The sequence below is a fragment of the Montipora capricornis genome, chromosome 3 (genome assembly GCF_036669925.1).
Source record: "Montipora capricornis isolate CH-2021 chromosome 3, ASM3666992v2, whole genome shotgun sequence".
In the NCBI taxonomy this organism is placed as follows: Eukaryota; Metazoa; Cnidaria; class Anthozoa; order Scleractinia; family Acroporidae; genus Montipora; species Montipora capricornis.
Window position 1 is genome coordinate 28714145 of NC_090885.1, and position 17445 is coordinate 28731589.

The 17445-nt window shown below is 40.8% G+C and overlaps 1 protein-coding gene across 1 annotated transcript in view; it reads right to left on the reverse strand.

Annotated features, from left to right (window-relative positions):
- The window catches only part of LOC138042788 (methanethiol oxidase-like), a 120270-nt gene that overhangs the window by 93978 nt on the left and 8847 nt on the right, over positions 1–17445 (reverse strand). The window contains exons 4-11 of the mRNA XM_068888792.1: positions 13389–13503; positions 12399–12519; positions 10384–10563; positions 9558–9736; positions 8729–8807; positions 8285–8406; positions 6948–7159; positions 2796–3433 (exon numbers count right to left, since the gene is read on the reverse strand). Of these exons, the coding sequence (XP_068744893.1) occupies positions 3247–3433; positions 6948–7159; positions 8285–8406; positions 8729–8807; positions 9558–9736; positions 10384–10563; positions 12399–12519; positions 13389–13503 (1195 nt within the window). The 3' untranslated portion in view covers positions 2796–3246. The remainder of the gene's footprint in view (positions 1–2795; positions 3434–6947; positions 7160–8284; positions 8407–8728; positions 8808–9557; positions 9737–10383; positions 10564–12398; positions 12520–13388; positions 13504–17445) is intronic.

A 17445-nucleotide genomic window follows, 5' to 3' on the forward strand; every position in this document is an offset into this window, starting at 1 on the left:
CATTTATTTCAATACTCTTGGACTTCAAAGGGTTAAAAAACTTTAAAGATGTCAAGAGACAAAATATACAGTTTTCTATTTTTTGCGGTAGTGCACTGTAAGTGCACTGCACACCATGTCACCGGGTTGTAAGAGTGTTAAGAGTGTCCGTGGTGCCAATAGGCCCGCAGCGCGTGCATAAGTCACTAAAATAAACAGGTCTGTTGGAAGCGTGCTTGAGTTTCAACAAAGAGCCCCAAAATCGGCAAGAATTTGTAACGCTGATGAATAATAAAGCAGCAGCTATTTCCAAAACGATGGAATTACCTGGTGATAAATGACCTCGCATTTGAGGGTAAACTTTTGACTTTACAGAAACAATGGTCAACCTCAAGAGTTAGGCGATTGTGATGTTTGTGTTGAATTCGCACATTTCTTGTCAAACTTTAAAACACTTGAAAGAAAAAAAAACCAAACTTACAAAAACAAAAACAAACCCGGTGTCTTGCCATCATTTTGACACAGATGTATCCTTTGTTTGGCGAGTAAACACGCAAGGTGACTTGATCACGGTGCCCGCTGAATTCGATGTCACTTTCGATTTTACGATTTACTTGTGCAGCCAAAAGTACAATAAAAAAATTGAACGTAGCAAAAATTTCCCAAAATGTTTTTCGCTGATGGTAATTTTTTATATTCTCGGTTAAAAATCATGTTTTCATGTCGCAAATTTTGTTGCTGATGGCAAAATATTTTATTCTCGATCAACACTTGCTGAAAACTTCCTTCTGCTCTTCCTAAAAACTGTGTATCAAATTTTATTTACTTTTGCATCAATATTTGTTCTGCATAAAGCAGGCTAACAAAATCTGTACCTTGCTTAGTTCGCATTTTTGAGCGCTAAAATAAAATTTTCTGTGTTATGTTTCTGGCACAAAGTGGTATATTTTGAGGTCTCCCATATAGATACTAACCCCGCCGGGCAGGCAGGGAATAACTTCAGTTAACAACTTCAGTTAACTCTTGTCTTAGAAAGCTGTCAGACGCTTAGAGTACACGCGTAACCTTGTGGTGAAAAAGAACTTGTAAGGGAACTTGAAAATGATCAACATGTCAACCTCGAAGCCAATGTTTCTCGATTCACTTTGATTTTCTTCAATCTTTGTGGGTTTAGTATTTTACTTGTAACCACATGTCTTCCCAGGGGGCTATTTACCTAAGACATCTACCATGGCTCTATAATGATTTAAGATACCAAAACAATATGGTGTACTATTAGGGCTACACATTACGCAAAGACAACTTGAATCTCCTTGAAGACAAAACGCAGTTCAGTTGACAATATGGAATACAGCGCTGTGTTATGTGCCTATTTTTTCTATTATTAAGAGCAAGTGGCAAGTGGGCCATCAAGTTCGCTTGCCCATTGGGAAAGTTAGGATTTTAGGTGTTGGCACCGGAAACCAGCAATTATTCAAATGGTTACTGATATCAAGTTTGCAATAATGAACTCATTAATCCGCTCGTCTGAGGAACGGTTGAGTTGTTTTGACTGTAAACTCGTACAGAATTTGCCATTTGGTTTCAGTGTTGTACATAACACAGCAGTCAGTAGAATATTAGAAACACAGCTATCTTTGATACGGAGATGCAAATTGTTGGCGAAGGCCATTACTCGTCGCTTTTAAGATTCCAGATATTTATTTTTCACCGCCTGTCTTGTTTATGCAATTGAAGTTCCATTCTTAAGTCCATATGGGTATATTTTGTTCAAAGATCCACTAATCCACTAAAACACCATTCGCGCTGCAATGACGTCGACTGCATATTCCGTTAATATTCTCCTGTGTCCACCGGATAAAATCTACGCATTTCTACTACCCCCTGAAACCTACCAAAAATATGCGCAGAAGACTCTACGCACAAAGAGAATACTTAGCACGGATGTGACAGGAAAGACCTATTGTGCAACTTTTCCATTTTCTTGACACGGAAAAAAAGGAAAATAATAATTTGGCATGGCAACGACGCAGTAATAAGCTCTTTTGGCAACTCTACCTTCTCCCCTCTTATGTCCACTAAGGATTACACCTAATAAAATATTGCAATAAAAATCAAAATTGGTGCTTATCACATTGCAGGAAGAGGCTTGATTGTCACTGGGAAACTGCCTGTTCATGGAAACAGTGCGGTGGGATATGAATGACGGGCGTCAATGTTCAGGGCTTAAAAAAAGAGGTCTTAACGCTGGGAGCACCATCTGGATTTCAAAATGAGTTTTGCCTAGTTTTGGCGAACTTTAGAATATTTGTGTCGTTGTAATATACAGAAACTGTATTTTATTGTAAATAAAACATTCTTTATAAGGTCTGCGTTTGTTAATTTGGCATGTCTTGTTTTCACAGAAATTATTTGACGCATTTCGTTTTGGTTCTCATTGACCAGAAATAATTTTTTCCTTTTCTAATATAGTCAGTTTAAAAAATGAGCCATTTCGGATAGGACATTTCCGAGTTCATGTCTGCCTCCTGTTCAAAGCGAGTCTAAGTGCGAGTTTTTGTTATGAAAATTAGTTTTCATTCATATGTAAAGTAGAAGTTATTATCATCACAAAAACTTCGCACTTAGACTCGCTTTAAAGAGGAGACTGACTTTAACTGGGAAATGGCATATTTACTTCAATAGACCAATTTCGATATATTAAAATTCAGTCCGAAACAAAAGGCATCATCTCGAGGCTCTGCATGGGGAATAAATATAAGGTTTTTTATGAGTTTATTCCGCAGAGCCTAGAGATGATGCCTTTTGTTTCGGACTGAATTTTAATATATTGAAATTGGTCTATTTTCTCTCGAATTAAGATCCGCGTCACGTCATTTTTTTTTCAGATGAAAGTTTATTTTCACTCTTATGAAAAGATACAATCACAGAATTTCACACCTGGCCCCAGTTGTTCGAAGGGTAGACAGCGCTATCCACTGAATAAAGAAATTCTTGTCAATCTTTCAATCACATAATTAAATTACCAAATTTGCTTACAAATTGACCCATGTAAACATAGATAGTCTAGACTTCTGATAATATTCGTTGTGAGCGATTCTATTTTTGCCACGTCATAACTTTTAGTCTGTTCCTGGCGGGTGTTTATATCGTGATATAGCAGCATCAACTAACATACATCCACGGGGAAAAAAATCAAAAATCGGTTACTTATTTTCATATAATCCCATGAAAGTCAGTGTTCTATCCTTTTTTCCAAGACAGAGGTTACAGTTTTGATGGGTCGGTGTTTGCCAGCCATATGTCAGAGGAGCAATCTCCGCCTGGATAACGCACTTCATGGGCAAGGGAGGGGCCGTCAGGTTCATCTCCAAAATCAACGCAAAAATCAGGATTCAACGTAAGACCGCCATTCACGGAGTCTACGTCTACCTGAAGCAACATGGCACCTTTCCTACATAGAGAAAAAAAGAACTTTTTACTGTGTCAGTGTTAAGTTGTTGCCATTTCGGTTTATGATACTCACCAACCCCCTCACAAAAACAGAAAAGGTCCTTAAGCCAACAGTGAAAAGTTTGGAAAGATCATCGCAATTAGTTGAGCATGCGCAACTTAAGCAGTTGCAAGGAATTGTTGCAAAGCGGGAATCCCGAAAAAAAAAATGCAGACTTGAACGGGATCCGAACCCACAACCTGAATAAGCGACAAAAATAGTTGAGACATTGAACTGGGAAGACAACAATTAGGGAAAAATCACCTTAACGTTACATTTCGGGGGGAGGGGGGTAGATGGAAAGACTTTGGGGGAGGGATTTGTCCGAGATTCCTTAAAAGGGAGAGTGTCTCAACACTTTTGGCGCTTATTACATGACCGTCCCGGCAATTATGGCAGCAATTGCTCCACCGACCGACCTACCATCCCGTTGGGAGCTGGCAATGGAAGCTTAAGCACGTGCGTTTTTGAAACGCGGACCGCAACCGGAAGAGAACATTTCGTTTGCCGGGACAGTGGTGTCTCCCAGATTTTAATACTAATCATCTCTAATGGAGAAAAGATACTTAAAAGGGGCTATGTCACGTTATTAATCACAAGTTTAAAACTCGAAAATGGTAATGTGGAATTCCTTTACTGATAAAATTATCGTTACATCACAAACAAGATGATTCTGAGTAAAAACGAGCTTTATCCAGGCGATTTGCCATAATCTTGAAAAACGTCGGGCCGGCTGTTTTCAAGATTACCTAAGGGACTGTGCAATAATTATCAGGAAGGGGGGGTCCTAAAATGAGCTTCACCAAAGGAAAAATTAGATAGGTCCCCCCCTCCAGCAGCGTCAAGATTAGCTGTGACCCCCCCCCCCCCCTCACGTTCTCTCAAAATTATGATGTGCCCCCCCCCCCCCCCCCCCTCTCTAACCCGTACCTTTAGATATTGAAAAACTTGAGAACAGATACCAATATCTTTTATCCGACAACCCTGCTTGTGCAGGAAGGTTTCTCCGAGAGGATTACAAGCCAGCTCCCCATGATGACAGCAACATCAGACGTTGCAAACAAGAGGCAAATGATATCCAGGACAAGCTTAATGCTGTCGTAACCAAGTTAGAAAAACACTGAAGACTGGCCTCAGCTGTTTACACAATTTTAATGCTGAACAACGTCATTCAATAAAGTCTCAAGTCGGTTTAAACGTTCTGCATCTTGTAGAAGACCTGGATAGGGTGATGGCTAAATATAAAGCGACATTTCCTATTGGTGCCAAACCTAAAGCATTCAAATCAAGAAAAAAGAAGGAACAGAAGAAAAAAAGGGAGAAGAAGAGGATTGCTGCCTCAGAAAGCCGTAGGACCCAAACCTGTAAAAATTTTTCGGTCTTTGGGAGGTGAACCCATTGATGACAACTATGAAACAGAAGTATGTGGCATTCCTCAGCTAGAAACAGTAGACCTAGAAACCCTCTCGCTGTTTAAATCAAGAACAGAACTGGCATGTCTGCGGGACCTCTTAAATGCCAAATGTTTTATTGGCAAAGTTCACAACGTGGTTTGTGACTTCTGTGCATGAGCGATTGTTTCAATCTATCATATGTTGACATTCTAAATAAGTTAAAGCATGTGTTTATGTTGATGCAATATTTAGACATTATGGATAGTCAGAGGCGTGGCATCTGTCTATTTGGAAAATGTTTATTTATTCATTATCGAATTTGTGAAATTTAATTAAGTCCCCCCCCCCCCCTCAACTTACTTGAGAAATCTAATGTAGAGCCCCCCCCCTCCTTTCCATTATTTTAACTTAAGGCCCCCCCCCCCTGGTTTTAGCCCCCCCCCCCCCCTCCTGATAATTATTGCACAGTCCCTAAATGCAATCCGTTTCAACCTTGACCATTTGGGTCCATCCATGGTTCTCTTTTCTTTTGCTGTATTTCTTTTATCTTGTTCAACAGTTTAAGTGGTTATTGCAGTGTTCCATTTTACTTCTGGACATTTTGGGTGTCGTGAAATCACATCATTTGGCGTGACATAGCCCATTTAACAATGCAAATGTGATTCTGTGAAGACGAGTTAAAAGGGAAAGTAGCTTCTCGTTGCTGTCCGCGTCTAAAAAACGCGCGTGCTTAAGCTCCCTAATTTCGAGTTCGAGTTATATGAAACTTCACATATTCGAAAAAGATCATTTAGTTACGAGTTTTTCAGCGTAGCTCACAAACCATGGATTGTATGCGAACGTGGCTTGAAACCTTTGTTACTATGTGTACCTCTGCTAACAGATTTATTTTATGATCGAAACCATGAAAATCGTATATCGGAACTGCAGAAATGAAATGATTTACTGGGCGAGAAGAGATCATTTTTGTTAAAAAAGTGACTCACACCAGTTTCAACAATTTGGAGGTAATGTCTTATTAGAAGGATTAACTGTTTCACGAAACGGCAATGTTGTGGTACAAAATGAAACAGCAATAACTGCTTAACAAGACGCATTCATTGACGTGGCGTAATAGGTCACCATGGCAACAATGAGGTCATCTAAAAACGCCCTAAATTTTGTCCTTAAACGCTTATATTCAAATGGTATAATAACTTAGCTAAGTTTTAGGCCCGTTTTTAACGTTGCATTTTACATGAGCCGAATCTAATGCAAATGAAAAAAAAATTGCGACGTTTAAAACGGGCCTAAGAATCACCTTTTTTTGCTCTCAAATTTCGCGGCCGCCGCCATCTTGAATAATTGTAACTTGTAACGGTTGCCCTATTGTTATTAGACACAAACTCTTCGTGTCAGAACAATAGGGCACCCGCAACACGTCACAACTATTCAAGATGGCTGCGCCCGCGAAATTTGAAATTGACAATGAGCGATTGTAAAATTCACTTTTCTTTATATAAACACTGTTTTAAAAATAAATTTCGAACAAATTTGTTTGTAAACATAATTTCCTTCGGTTTAAGCTTATTCTGTAGTAAGAGTGGAGGTTTCCTTTAAGCAGTTGTGAAGAGGCATGAAACAAGGCAAGGGAGTTAAGTTTTTCTTGTCAGGCGGCGATGATCTTTCACTAAATAACAGAGATTTATGAAACTAACAGCAAATTAAAAGCAGGACATGAATTGTAAGAGCCTCAATAATGTTGATCATCTTGTGTTGCTGCTAATTATTGACCCGAGTCTTAAAATTGGGACTGGGGTAGGAAAAATGAACGCTGGAAAATCCAGGCTTAAACGGGATTCCAACTGTGAATCGAGCAAATGCGCTGCACACTGGTCATTCAACTGGGAACTGCGGTTGTTGAGCCTAAGAGAATGCATTTGCCTACGTACTTGTACCGCTATGGACTGTACAAGAGGTGAATTGCTTGTCTGACTACTACCATCACTATACTTGGCTAACCCCTTTTTGTAAGTACTGTTGCCTTCGCCTACCACAAAAACTTCAAGCCCCTGAATTCCAGAGAATTTAATATAACTTACTTTGCAAGATTTGGGTAGAACTGGTTGTCCCACGCACTGTATAGAGATGTTGTAACGTAAAGCCGCTTTCCATCCAAACTGAGTTGAATCATCTGCGGTCCTCCTTCCACTCGCTTTCCCTTCACGTAACATGGCGCAGGCTGTCCACTAAGCTCCGAGTCCTGAATTACCTTTACTGGACCGTCGCTAACAATACTGCCACCAATGAACAGCTGATAAAGATAACGATACGATATGTTTTCCAGGCTTGCCACCGAAAACAAAGGTCACAATCCACAAAAAAAAAATTGCCCATTTGCCCAAGGATCCGCTTCAAATTGACAACTCCTACAGAGGCCTCTCAAGGATCAATTGAGGAACGGACTTGTAAGAATTGGAGAGAGAGGTCGAGTGATCAGAGAAGCAATAGCCTGCGTAGCAAGTGTTCCTGCTCGAGAGAAGTGCTTCGAAACGATTTTCCGCAAAATGGCCGCGCGAAAGTTGGGGCAAGAGACTGAGGGAATGCTTGCAAGAAGACCCCCTATTTTTGAAAAACGCCCCCCTTTTAATGGTTGACTTGACACACCTGATTGACGTGTATTAACAAATTAGCCAATAACAGATAACCATGTTAACGAGGAAACACCAGCTTCTCAGCCAGGTACGACCGATTATGTTTCTTCCGAGAATTTGTTTAAACCATCGAAAAGAAACTTATGGACATCTGAGAAATTAAGCTTTTTCCGAATCCTGTTTGCAAAACGGCCATTACATCTATACAGTCAAAGAGATGGCACATTGACAGTCCTTGTTCCCTTTTTAACGTAAAACCGAGACCCGATTCGCTCAGCCTCAACACACGATTCAAAACCTTCCACATCTTCCGCCATTGTCTTTGTCACGCTAGAACTAACATATTTTGCTCCAGAATTGGTCACCTGTGAATCATCGTGACTGTGCCGCACCGTTCGTGGGCGAACGGGTTTTTCAAAAATAGGGGGTCTTCTTGCAAGCGTTCCCTCAGTCTCTTGCCCCAACTTCCGCGCGGCCAATTTGCGGAAAATCGTTTCGAAGCTCTTTTGTCGAACAGGAACGCTTGCTACGCAGGCTACAGAAGCAAGGGTCCCCCCTTTGGAGGTTGGCGGGAGGCAGACCATTAGGATTTTTAGACGGCAACCGAGGCATTAACCAAAGACAACTGAAAACATTTGATCAGATTAAGCGAAACTACACACAAGGACCTCCGGATTTCAAGTCTGGACCAACGACCACTTGGCTTGCTTTGCCCCACTTATTTTGCTTCCTTGTGTCGTTCGTTTTGTCATTTTTTCATGACATTTTCTTAAAACGAACATTACCTGTGCAGCAAGTCGTGGGTTCTTTGGATCTGTAATGTCATACTGTCTAAGATCACCATGCAGCCAGTTACTGAAATACAGGAACTTGTCATCCAGTGAAATCAGAATATCTGTTATAAGACCTGAAACAAACAAAATTCAACTTTCAGACTGGACGTATGGGGTTTCACAGCTGATTCGATTATATCGAGATGGTGAAGAGAAGGCGCAGTGGTCAGAACACTCGTCTCCCGCCATTTTTTTCCGAGTTCGATTCCAGTTGGTCAATCAATCAATCAATCTTTTATCAGTTTACCAACATAACGTCCTAGAAGCCAAAAAAGGTCGTAAGGTTAGGCCTGTTTGTTTGTTTTTTCCCATTAGTCAGTGTTTGACAAATTCAATTTTTCTTAATTTGTTTGGTGCCAGAATGCGCCCTTTGTAAGTTGGAACGGCTTTACAAACCTGGCATATCTGGTAAGGCCCAGCCCTCAACCCTTTTAGGTGGAATTCTGATCACCGTCTCAGCACTCCAAGTTTCGGCCTGCAAAAAATAAGAAGGCCTCACGATAGGCGCTACAAAGGTGAATGGATGAAAGAACATAATACGCATGCTCTTGCTTATTCTCTCTTTTAATGGATAAAGCAACACCCAAGAAGTGTGGGAATCTATTAGCGAATTCCATCTAACATAGAACAATGAGTAGGCAACATGCCAAATTTAAGGCCCTTTTCAGCAAAGCGTTTTGAAAAACCAAAGCCAGAGTGAATTCGCTGGGTGCAAACAGGGAGATGAACCAATACAAATTTGAAGCAGTTGCGTGTTATTTGCCCAAAGAGCGGGAAAACACGCGTCGGCAAGTTGCGAGAGTTGTAAAAGAGGCGCAAAATTATTTAGCTTATTTTCTTCCCCTCGACGACGCAACAAAGAAACCTCCTTATAACCAGTAAAATGTCGAAATTTCACAACGGGCCTCCCGCTCTAAAAGAAACGTTTTCCAATTTCTTTTCTGGGTGACAATCCTTCGTCGTTCCCTCAAAACACTTCAGTTGAAATTAATTTTGGTTTGTTCCTTTTACGTTAGCTGGAACATGTTTTAACTGAGGAAATCCGTGCAGTACTGTCGAAAAATTCAGGGGAAGCTATACCCTGGCTCCACTTGAGGCCTGTTGCTTAAAAATAAGGAAAAAAACTAACTTTAAAGTAGAGAGCAAGATACCACGCCGGTGAAAAAATCATGAAGGCGTGGAAAGGGAACTGGAAATGCTCAGCATCGAGTCCCAACATTTTTACCTCATTCAGAAAGAATCTAACGATGGTGCTGCTCAACGCACATCCCGTGTATCCTTGCGGTTGATCAGGGTCGTGCAGAAATCTGATCTCGAGGGGCACGGTACCGACACCTAAATCGATTGTCTGCTTCAGGGTGTGTGAGGTCCAGTCCCACACGTGCAATCGAGATCCATACTTCCCTGAGGAAAGACAAGAATGAAACCACCGTCTACAATCATCTATGCCTTTGGTTGCAATAACAGCATGAGTGAAAATCGTAGGATACTTCGGGCATATTCTAATTATCCCTTCCTTCCATGGAAACGAGATTGTTTCGGACGGTTTCAGATAACTTGAGGGAGATTTACGTTTCAGCCAGTGCAAGTGATCATCCTAGTTATGAAGCAACTACAGCAGTTGTGAGAGAAGCCGCTGAAAAAGTCCGTGGCTGGAACCAAGGATCTGGGAGATTTAGAACGGCCAACGGGAAACGTTACGCTGCTGTTTGCCATAAAAGCGTGAAAATTCTCTTATCCTAACTCGTCTCTCTCTTTTGAGATGTTTCTTGATATCTGGAGCTAACAGGAAATAAATAAGCTCATATCAAACGAGTTTCTCCCATTTTTGGCAAAACACAAATTTCAGTCTAATTTACGCCGTTTGCCGTAAGCACGATGCTAATCCTCTCTATTGTAATCTCTTTATTTGTAATTTTTGCGTACAAGTCACCATCATTTTACGAACGCCCTGATCATAAAGGCGTGCATATAAGAGATCAAAAAGTAACATGCGCGTACTTTCTCGAGATACAACATACAGGTCAATTAAGGATATCAGCGACTCTTACCCTTTTCAACATCCTCTAATTTAAAGCCATCAATTAGAGCTTTAGGCTCTCCCCACTCCGTGCTGATCATCACATTGAAACGAGGCTGGTACCAAAAGTCATACCCCATGGGAGCAGGCTGCCCAGACTCCCAACGGCCTTTTACGTCAAATGTCTTTCCATCGAGGATAATAAAACCACCTGAAAACAAACAAAAAGGGATTTTCTACTCATGACATCCTTTATTCCCGCCCAAGACGTGTTCGTCATTAAGGAGATCTATCTTCGCGGTTACGGTAAACGTACAGGCTAAAATTTGCGTTTCGGCAAAAATCAAATAAACTTGTTTCTTGCCGCATAGCAGCGGATATCACGTAAATTCTCAGCAAAAAAGACAATTTACAGCAACCCATCGTTTGCCTCTAATGCATGATATGGCTGAGCAACTGTCTTCTAAAATGAACGAAATGATATATGAAATGAATCATGTATTAAACTGCGGATATGAAATCAAGTGAAATTTTTCAGGATTCTCTACGCAATTCTCAAATTGGGTTCATAACTGTGAGGATTATAGCTTCATTTGATTCCATATCCGCAGTTCAATATGTGATCCATATCATATGTAATACTCCATTTCCGAGTTCTTATCTGCCTCCTCTTCAAAGCGAGTCTAAGTGCGAAGTTTTTGTGATGGTAATTAGTTTTGCTTAGTTAATTAGTTTGAATGAAAACCGGCTAATTTTCAGAAGAAAAACTTTGCACTTAGACTCGCTTTGAAGAGGAGGCAGCCATGAACTCGGAAATGGCCTAAAGTCGTTCGTTGATTCATTCATTACAGGAAGATTTGAACCCACAAATGACCACTCCCAACATGGGCCACTTCATAGCTGAGTTGGTTAGGGCGTCGCACCGGCATCGTGAGGTTACGGGTTCAAACCCCGTTGAAATCCTGAATTTTTCAGGCTTCTCTACGCAATTGCTAAAATTGCCTTTATAACTGCGAGGATCATAGCTGTACTTGTTATCTTAAAAAAGCAAGGGATATTAATTTAAGTGATTTAATTTAAGGATATATTTCGTGCTAAATAACACCAAGCGCTCATCGCGCTTTACAAGCAATAGAATTAATAGAAAAGTCAATTAACAGTCCAGCAATAAGTAATATGATTAAAACATTTATTACATTAAGTCATCATCTTAAAAATTTATAAAGTAGAATTTATATTACCTACAATTAATATCAATACGTAAGATGCAATATATGTCTACAAATTTGAAAAAGTAAACTAAAGGCATTAACATTCGATGCTTTCCTTATTGAAAGTGGAATCTCATTCCACAGTTTAGGACCCGTATCCTGTCCCCATAAGTCATAGTTCTTGATCTTGGGATAAACAGCAGTTCTTCGAAGTTCTTGTGAACGAGATAAAAACTCCCGAGCATAAACACGTTGATTTAAATTCTCAAAAAGACAATTGGGAGAAAGGCCATTGAATAAGGGAAGAAAATAAGTGTCCTTCTTCTGTGCTTGTTGCAGTAGGTTGTCTCATTTGACTTCCTCTGAACAAATTTAAAAGGATGCGCTGTTTGTCTTGCAATGATGCTCTTTGCTCAAACACTTACTAAGCACCCCAATCTGAAAAGCGGCAAGGGATCTACTTGATTTTGGAATATTCGGAAACACAAGGTCAGGCAAGTTCATAGACAAGTAGCGGATCCAAAGTTTTTTAGGTTGAGGAAGGGGCCTCAAAAGAAAAAGTCACGAATCTATCTAAGAAACGTTGGCTCTTAATACGGCGCGCTGAGTTTAACAAATCAAACGACATACCACCGTTTCTTTCTATTTCAAGTTCATTCCAAAATCGGAAACAAAATCGTGCTTGCCGATACTTTTCTTTTCATGATTCTCAACAGAAGAGGGGAGGGGGGGGGGGGGGGGGCTAGCCACCTTATCCACACAGCCATCCCTGGATTTACCTTGATCACGAAATATGTTCCTAAAGAATTTAATCAGGTCTCGAGAAGCACATTACCTTCTCCGTCACCGTTAGCTTTCCCCAAGGAGCTAATCATCACCTCTCCATTTGCCAGACAGTGCGTTGTGTGTGGATACCCAAGGCCAGTTTTCTGAGCAACCTCTTCTGGTGAAATAATCTGGCCCAATACAAACGAATTTAGCAAACATTACAAGAGCATAATGGAGTTTCCAAACGATAATTTAATGGCATGTACCACAACGCAGTTTTGCAGAATGTCAAAAAAAAAAGCAAGAACGGATAAGAAACCACAAGTTCAACCATCAAAATGTTAGCGATAACCTTTGAGATAAATAAACCTGCCCCTCAGCCCTAAAAGGCAACCTCACCTAACAATCTGTCAGGGGCACCCAACGACCAATTTGTTGTAAAATGTATTATTATACCCCAGTTAATGAAAATAAATGTTATTAAGGCATTTTCAGGTGTTTTTCACTGTTGCTGGGAAAACATCTGTTCCTTTTTCCCAGCAAGACACACACAACAAATTTCCCAGCCAGCTAGATTAAATTGGTTGGTTTCCCAGCCAGCTGATCAAATTTATTTCCCAGCCAGGAATTCCGCGCGCTTTCAAATCCCTCGATCCAAAACGACCGAACAAAAGCGACAAAACCGGGACAAAACAGGTTTTTTCCGCAAGCGCAATCACTCTGACCGGCCGTCGTATGTTTGTGACTACTCTCTGGGAGAGGGAAGGGGTTCTCTTTTTTTTTTTTTTTTTTTTTTTTTTAGTCGTCCTCAGTCTTCAGAGTTACTACGGCCAGCTCGGGTTGAAATGCTAGAAAAAGTCAGTAATTCCCAGGCAAAACCTCTATCAATAACAAAATTTCCCAGCCAGCTCATCGAAACACCTGTATTTTTGCCAGCCAGCAAGATTCCTCTGGGGAACAGATAATGTGAGGAACAGATTCGTTGGGTGCCCCTGATCTGTTCCACCTTAATAATGAACCCGCAATCCAGAAGATTGGGATCAGATGAGTTCGTTACCTTGTGTATCCGTGGAGCTCTTGGGTCTGTTTCCACATCAAAAATGTAAATACGACTTGAAATCAACGATGGCATGATCAGGCGATTGCGTTTTTTACTCGAGTCATCAAAACAGCTGAAAAAAAAAAAGCAGTTTACATGGGCAAAAAAGGGCATTTATAGGCCTGGATCTACTAAAATATTAATTAACCCGAAAACGTCCCCGAGTTTTGGAGTTATAAATGCCAGGGCCAAGCTCTTCTACGGATTAAGTTCGATGTTGATCCTAGTTAAGCTCTAGCCCAGCATAGCAGTGGCTCAGAGGGCCTCGAATTTGCATTCGGCTGCTGTGACCTCCAACTGCCGGTATTTCTCTTCGGTGGCTTCAATTTAATCCGATCGATCCACATTCCAAGTCCCTAACCCTAACCCTAAACCCTGACTCGAACCAACCAACCCTGAATTCTGAGAGAAGAACCTGTTCTCGTTACGACAACTGTCTTTAAACAATTGTGCCGAGAATAATAGATGATGAATAACTAAATTCAAACGTTTAATGAAGCAGTTTGAACGTTTAAGTTACAAAATTAATACGGTACACTCTTTCATAGATGCATTTGAGAATTTTAAAAATGCAAAATTACAATATTTTGAAAACGGCACGATTTTTGCGAATGCGCAGGCGCAAACTGTTACCAACCAAGGCATGATGTGACGTAATGTACGTACCACATCGGACACATGCAGAAATATAGAATACCATAGCTTTTAATAGGAATACAAGTATACTTAAAGGGGTTCGGCTCCCCGACGAGTTTGGTGAGCCGGCCCCGTTTAGGGGGTGCTCCCTCTCCAAGATGATCCATTTCATGTTGTTCCCTTTTTCTGTTGCAAAGACTTCCGGGACTTGAACCTTTGAACCTCACCAAGGGGATCGCTCAATTACAAAAAACAAGTTTACCTAAATGGTAGAAATGCTGCCGAGCGGAAGAGAGATGTTCAATTATGCTTGCGGTAATTTAACGACGTTTCGTAGGTGGAATTCAAGGGAGGTTTTAATAGGTCTTGGGCAGTGAGGTCAACACTCATGGCCATCCCTCAAAATGACATTGGACATTTCGTAACAATTATACGACACAATATCCCATCTTAATATGACAAACTTACCGCAGGCAGAATTAGAGCTTTAGTTCAACAAGAAATAGCGTTTCTAAGCAAAGCCGCGCTGATTTACAGTATTTAGGTGAAGACGGTTAGCTTTTACTTGTTTTGCTGGGTACTACTATGTCAATACTCTAAAAAGTTCGATTTTCCGGGAGCTTGTCTCGTTAGTCTTGTGGATATTGGAATATGCAAGGAGAAGCCATCGATCCGGGTTCAACTCTCTGCCTCGCCTAATCTGAATCTCCTCAGCACATTTAAATGTTTGTTTCTTTGAAGTAGATTGTACGTCGTGTAAGTTGAATAAAAAGGGAAATGTCAGTTAGAGGGATGGCCGTGAGTGTTGACCTGCAGGGACGGTACAAAACGTGAACCCCAAACTGGGCCTCGGATATCCCTTCTGGACCCCACTCGAGACACGAAAGAAAACAAAAGATGGTTTTCACAGTGACACGCTCAAATTCTAAAATCAAAATCGCAAGGTCTTCTGAATTTTCATCTAAAGAAAGTTAAAGGTGACCAAGGAATAAATCTTTTTTCGAGTTTCCAGTTCCGTGACGTCTTTCGTTTTGAAAATACAGCATTTTGAATTTCGAATTGTCACCTTGCGTGACACCAGGATACAAAGCTATTTGTTTGAAAAAAACAAATGTATATTATCATAAATCTCAGCAGTTTGAGCCTTTCAAGTACATTAGGAGATCATTATTTTATCTCATACGCGAAAAGTAAGTGCTTTTATCGCAAAGTGAACTCCAGAAGTTTTCGTTGATTGCCGGCCGCCATATTGGTGGACCACATGGTGTCTCCATACAAATCTCTATGACGTTGCGTGAAACGCTTCGACAAATAACTCAGAAACGATATACCGCACAGACCTGAGATTTGGAGAGATGGTTAAAAGGTTTGTTTCCTACAACAACATTCCAAGTTCTTGGCCTTTTTCGTTGAACAATTTCGCATTTATTTTTCTGTTGCATGACAGTGAAACCAGGCTTTAATGATCATACCCGCACATCTTAATTCCTTCATTCGTGCATAATCATAATTCCTTGCGCCTTTGACCACAATCTCTTGCGTTTCGAAGAAAAATGTGTTCGTCTCCCGATTAGAGAGCTGCCTCGTTCGTTCGCTTCAGGATCACTGACTGCGGCAGCAATGAGAAACTCCATGCTACTAAATTTCCTTAGTGGATCTCCGCGGCGCGCACGCGGAAGGCCATGGTTTAGAACAAGAGATTATGAAGGTAAGAGAAGTAATCCCTCATACTGGCCCTATTCCCATCGTAATCCCTGTTAAGTTATTTTTAGATCTCCTGCGAGATCCGGTATTCCCACGAGGGTTAACTGATAGCCAATCACATGTCCTCATTTTTACCAATGTTGACAGCTGAGCAAATTCCCACGCAATGATCGCGTCGTTCGCGATTTACCATCAAACAAAAATGGCGGAGGATAGTGAGACAAACGCGTATATACATTTTGTGGACGAACGTGACTTGTTGACTACACAGTTAAGCGATTACAATGACTTATGTTTTGAAACCTGTATCCTGGAAGGAACGAGTTATGTAACCGACAGGATTTTGTACAGAATGGCAAATGGAAGACTATAGTCGATAAGTACGATCTCTCTGACTTTAATAAACGCATTCTCGGTTTCCTTTGCGGGATTAAAATATGATGACTTAATTCTTATATGGTGATAAAGTAGACAGATAGAGCTCAACAACAGTACCAAACATGAAAGGAAAACTTGAATCAAGTGTCCGATAAAAATTTTTGAACCCGTGTTATCGGATTAAAGTGAATTTGCAAAGCACGCATCTTAAATAGCTGTCTCCTTAAACAAAAATTAACACGGTTTCGTATATGGCACAACCTTGAATGTGGTATCATTGGAAACTAGACAATTAAGCGATTTCAGTTATAGATGTTTGAAACCTGTATCTTGAAAGGATCGAGTTTTATAAGTGACAGAATTTTGTAAACATTGGCAATTCGCAGACTACAGTCAACAAGTAATATATCGCTGACTTGGTTAAAGGCCGGTTTACACGCTACGATTTGTCGCCCCGATATGTCGGCCCGACAGTGTCGGGACGCGAATCTTACGTGTATTTTGACACCCGATGTTAAGGCCCGACGTCAGTCCCGACGTGAAGAATGTCTAGTAGCCCTCGTTCTTTTTTAAAGCGGTGTTTTACTCCGCATGCGTAGTGAATGCTACGGCGAAAACAAAATGGCTGACGAGCACAACGGTTTTTGGTCGCTTTATTCATCAACAGCAGCAGCAACAACGTCATTACTGTTACTTGCTGCAGCATTATTAAGAATCAAAAAGAGAGGAAGAAGGAAAACACGATGTGCTTGGGTGAAAAATTGGCATCGGACCGAAGCCGGGGCTTTTCACCAACTTATGTCATATCCAAGTTGTTCGTTCAGTGATTTGGCTACATGCGTTCTCGCAATCTCTCTTTTGTTCTTGCCATGATACTCTTTATTCCCCTTGTCATATAGACACGGATATTTAATCCATTCCGCTATCAGCAGGGAGATTTCTTTCTCTTGGAAACTGCGCGACTTTGGCCTCTTCAGAGTCTTCATGTCCGCCATTTTGATTGCTTCTGTTTGGTACGCATGCTCTTTTCTCAAAAATTTGATTGACATGTCGGCTTCTTTGAAAGTGTCGGCCCGACTCCACAAAAATCTGTTGCAGTGCAACAGATTATTCTTAGATATTCATAAATTAGACAGATATCAGACATGAAAGGAAAACTTGAACAGACAGTGCGTTAAAAATGTATGAACAAGTGGTATCGCATGGAAGTAAATTTGCAAGGCAAGCATGTTAAATATACCTGCATCTTTCAAAATTATTAAACACGGGTTTCGTACATTGGACAGTGTTGAAATTG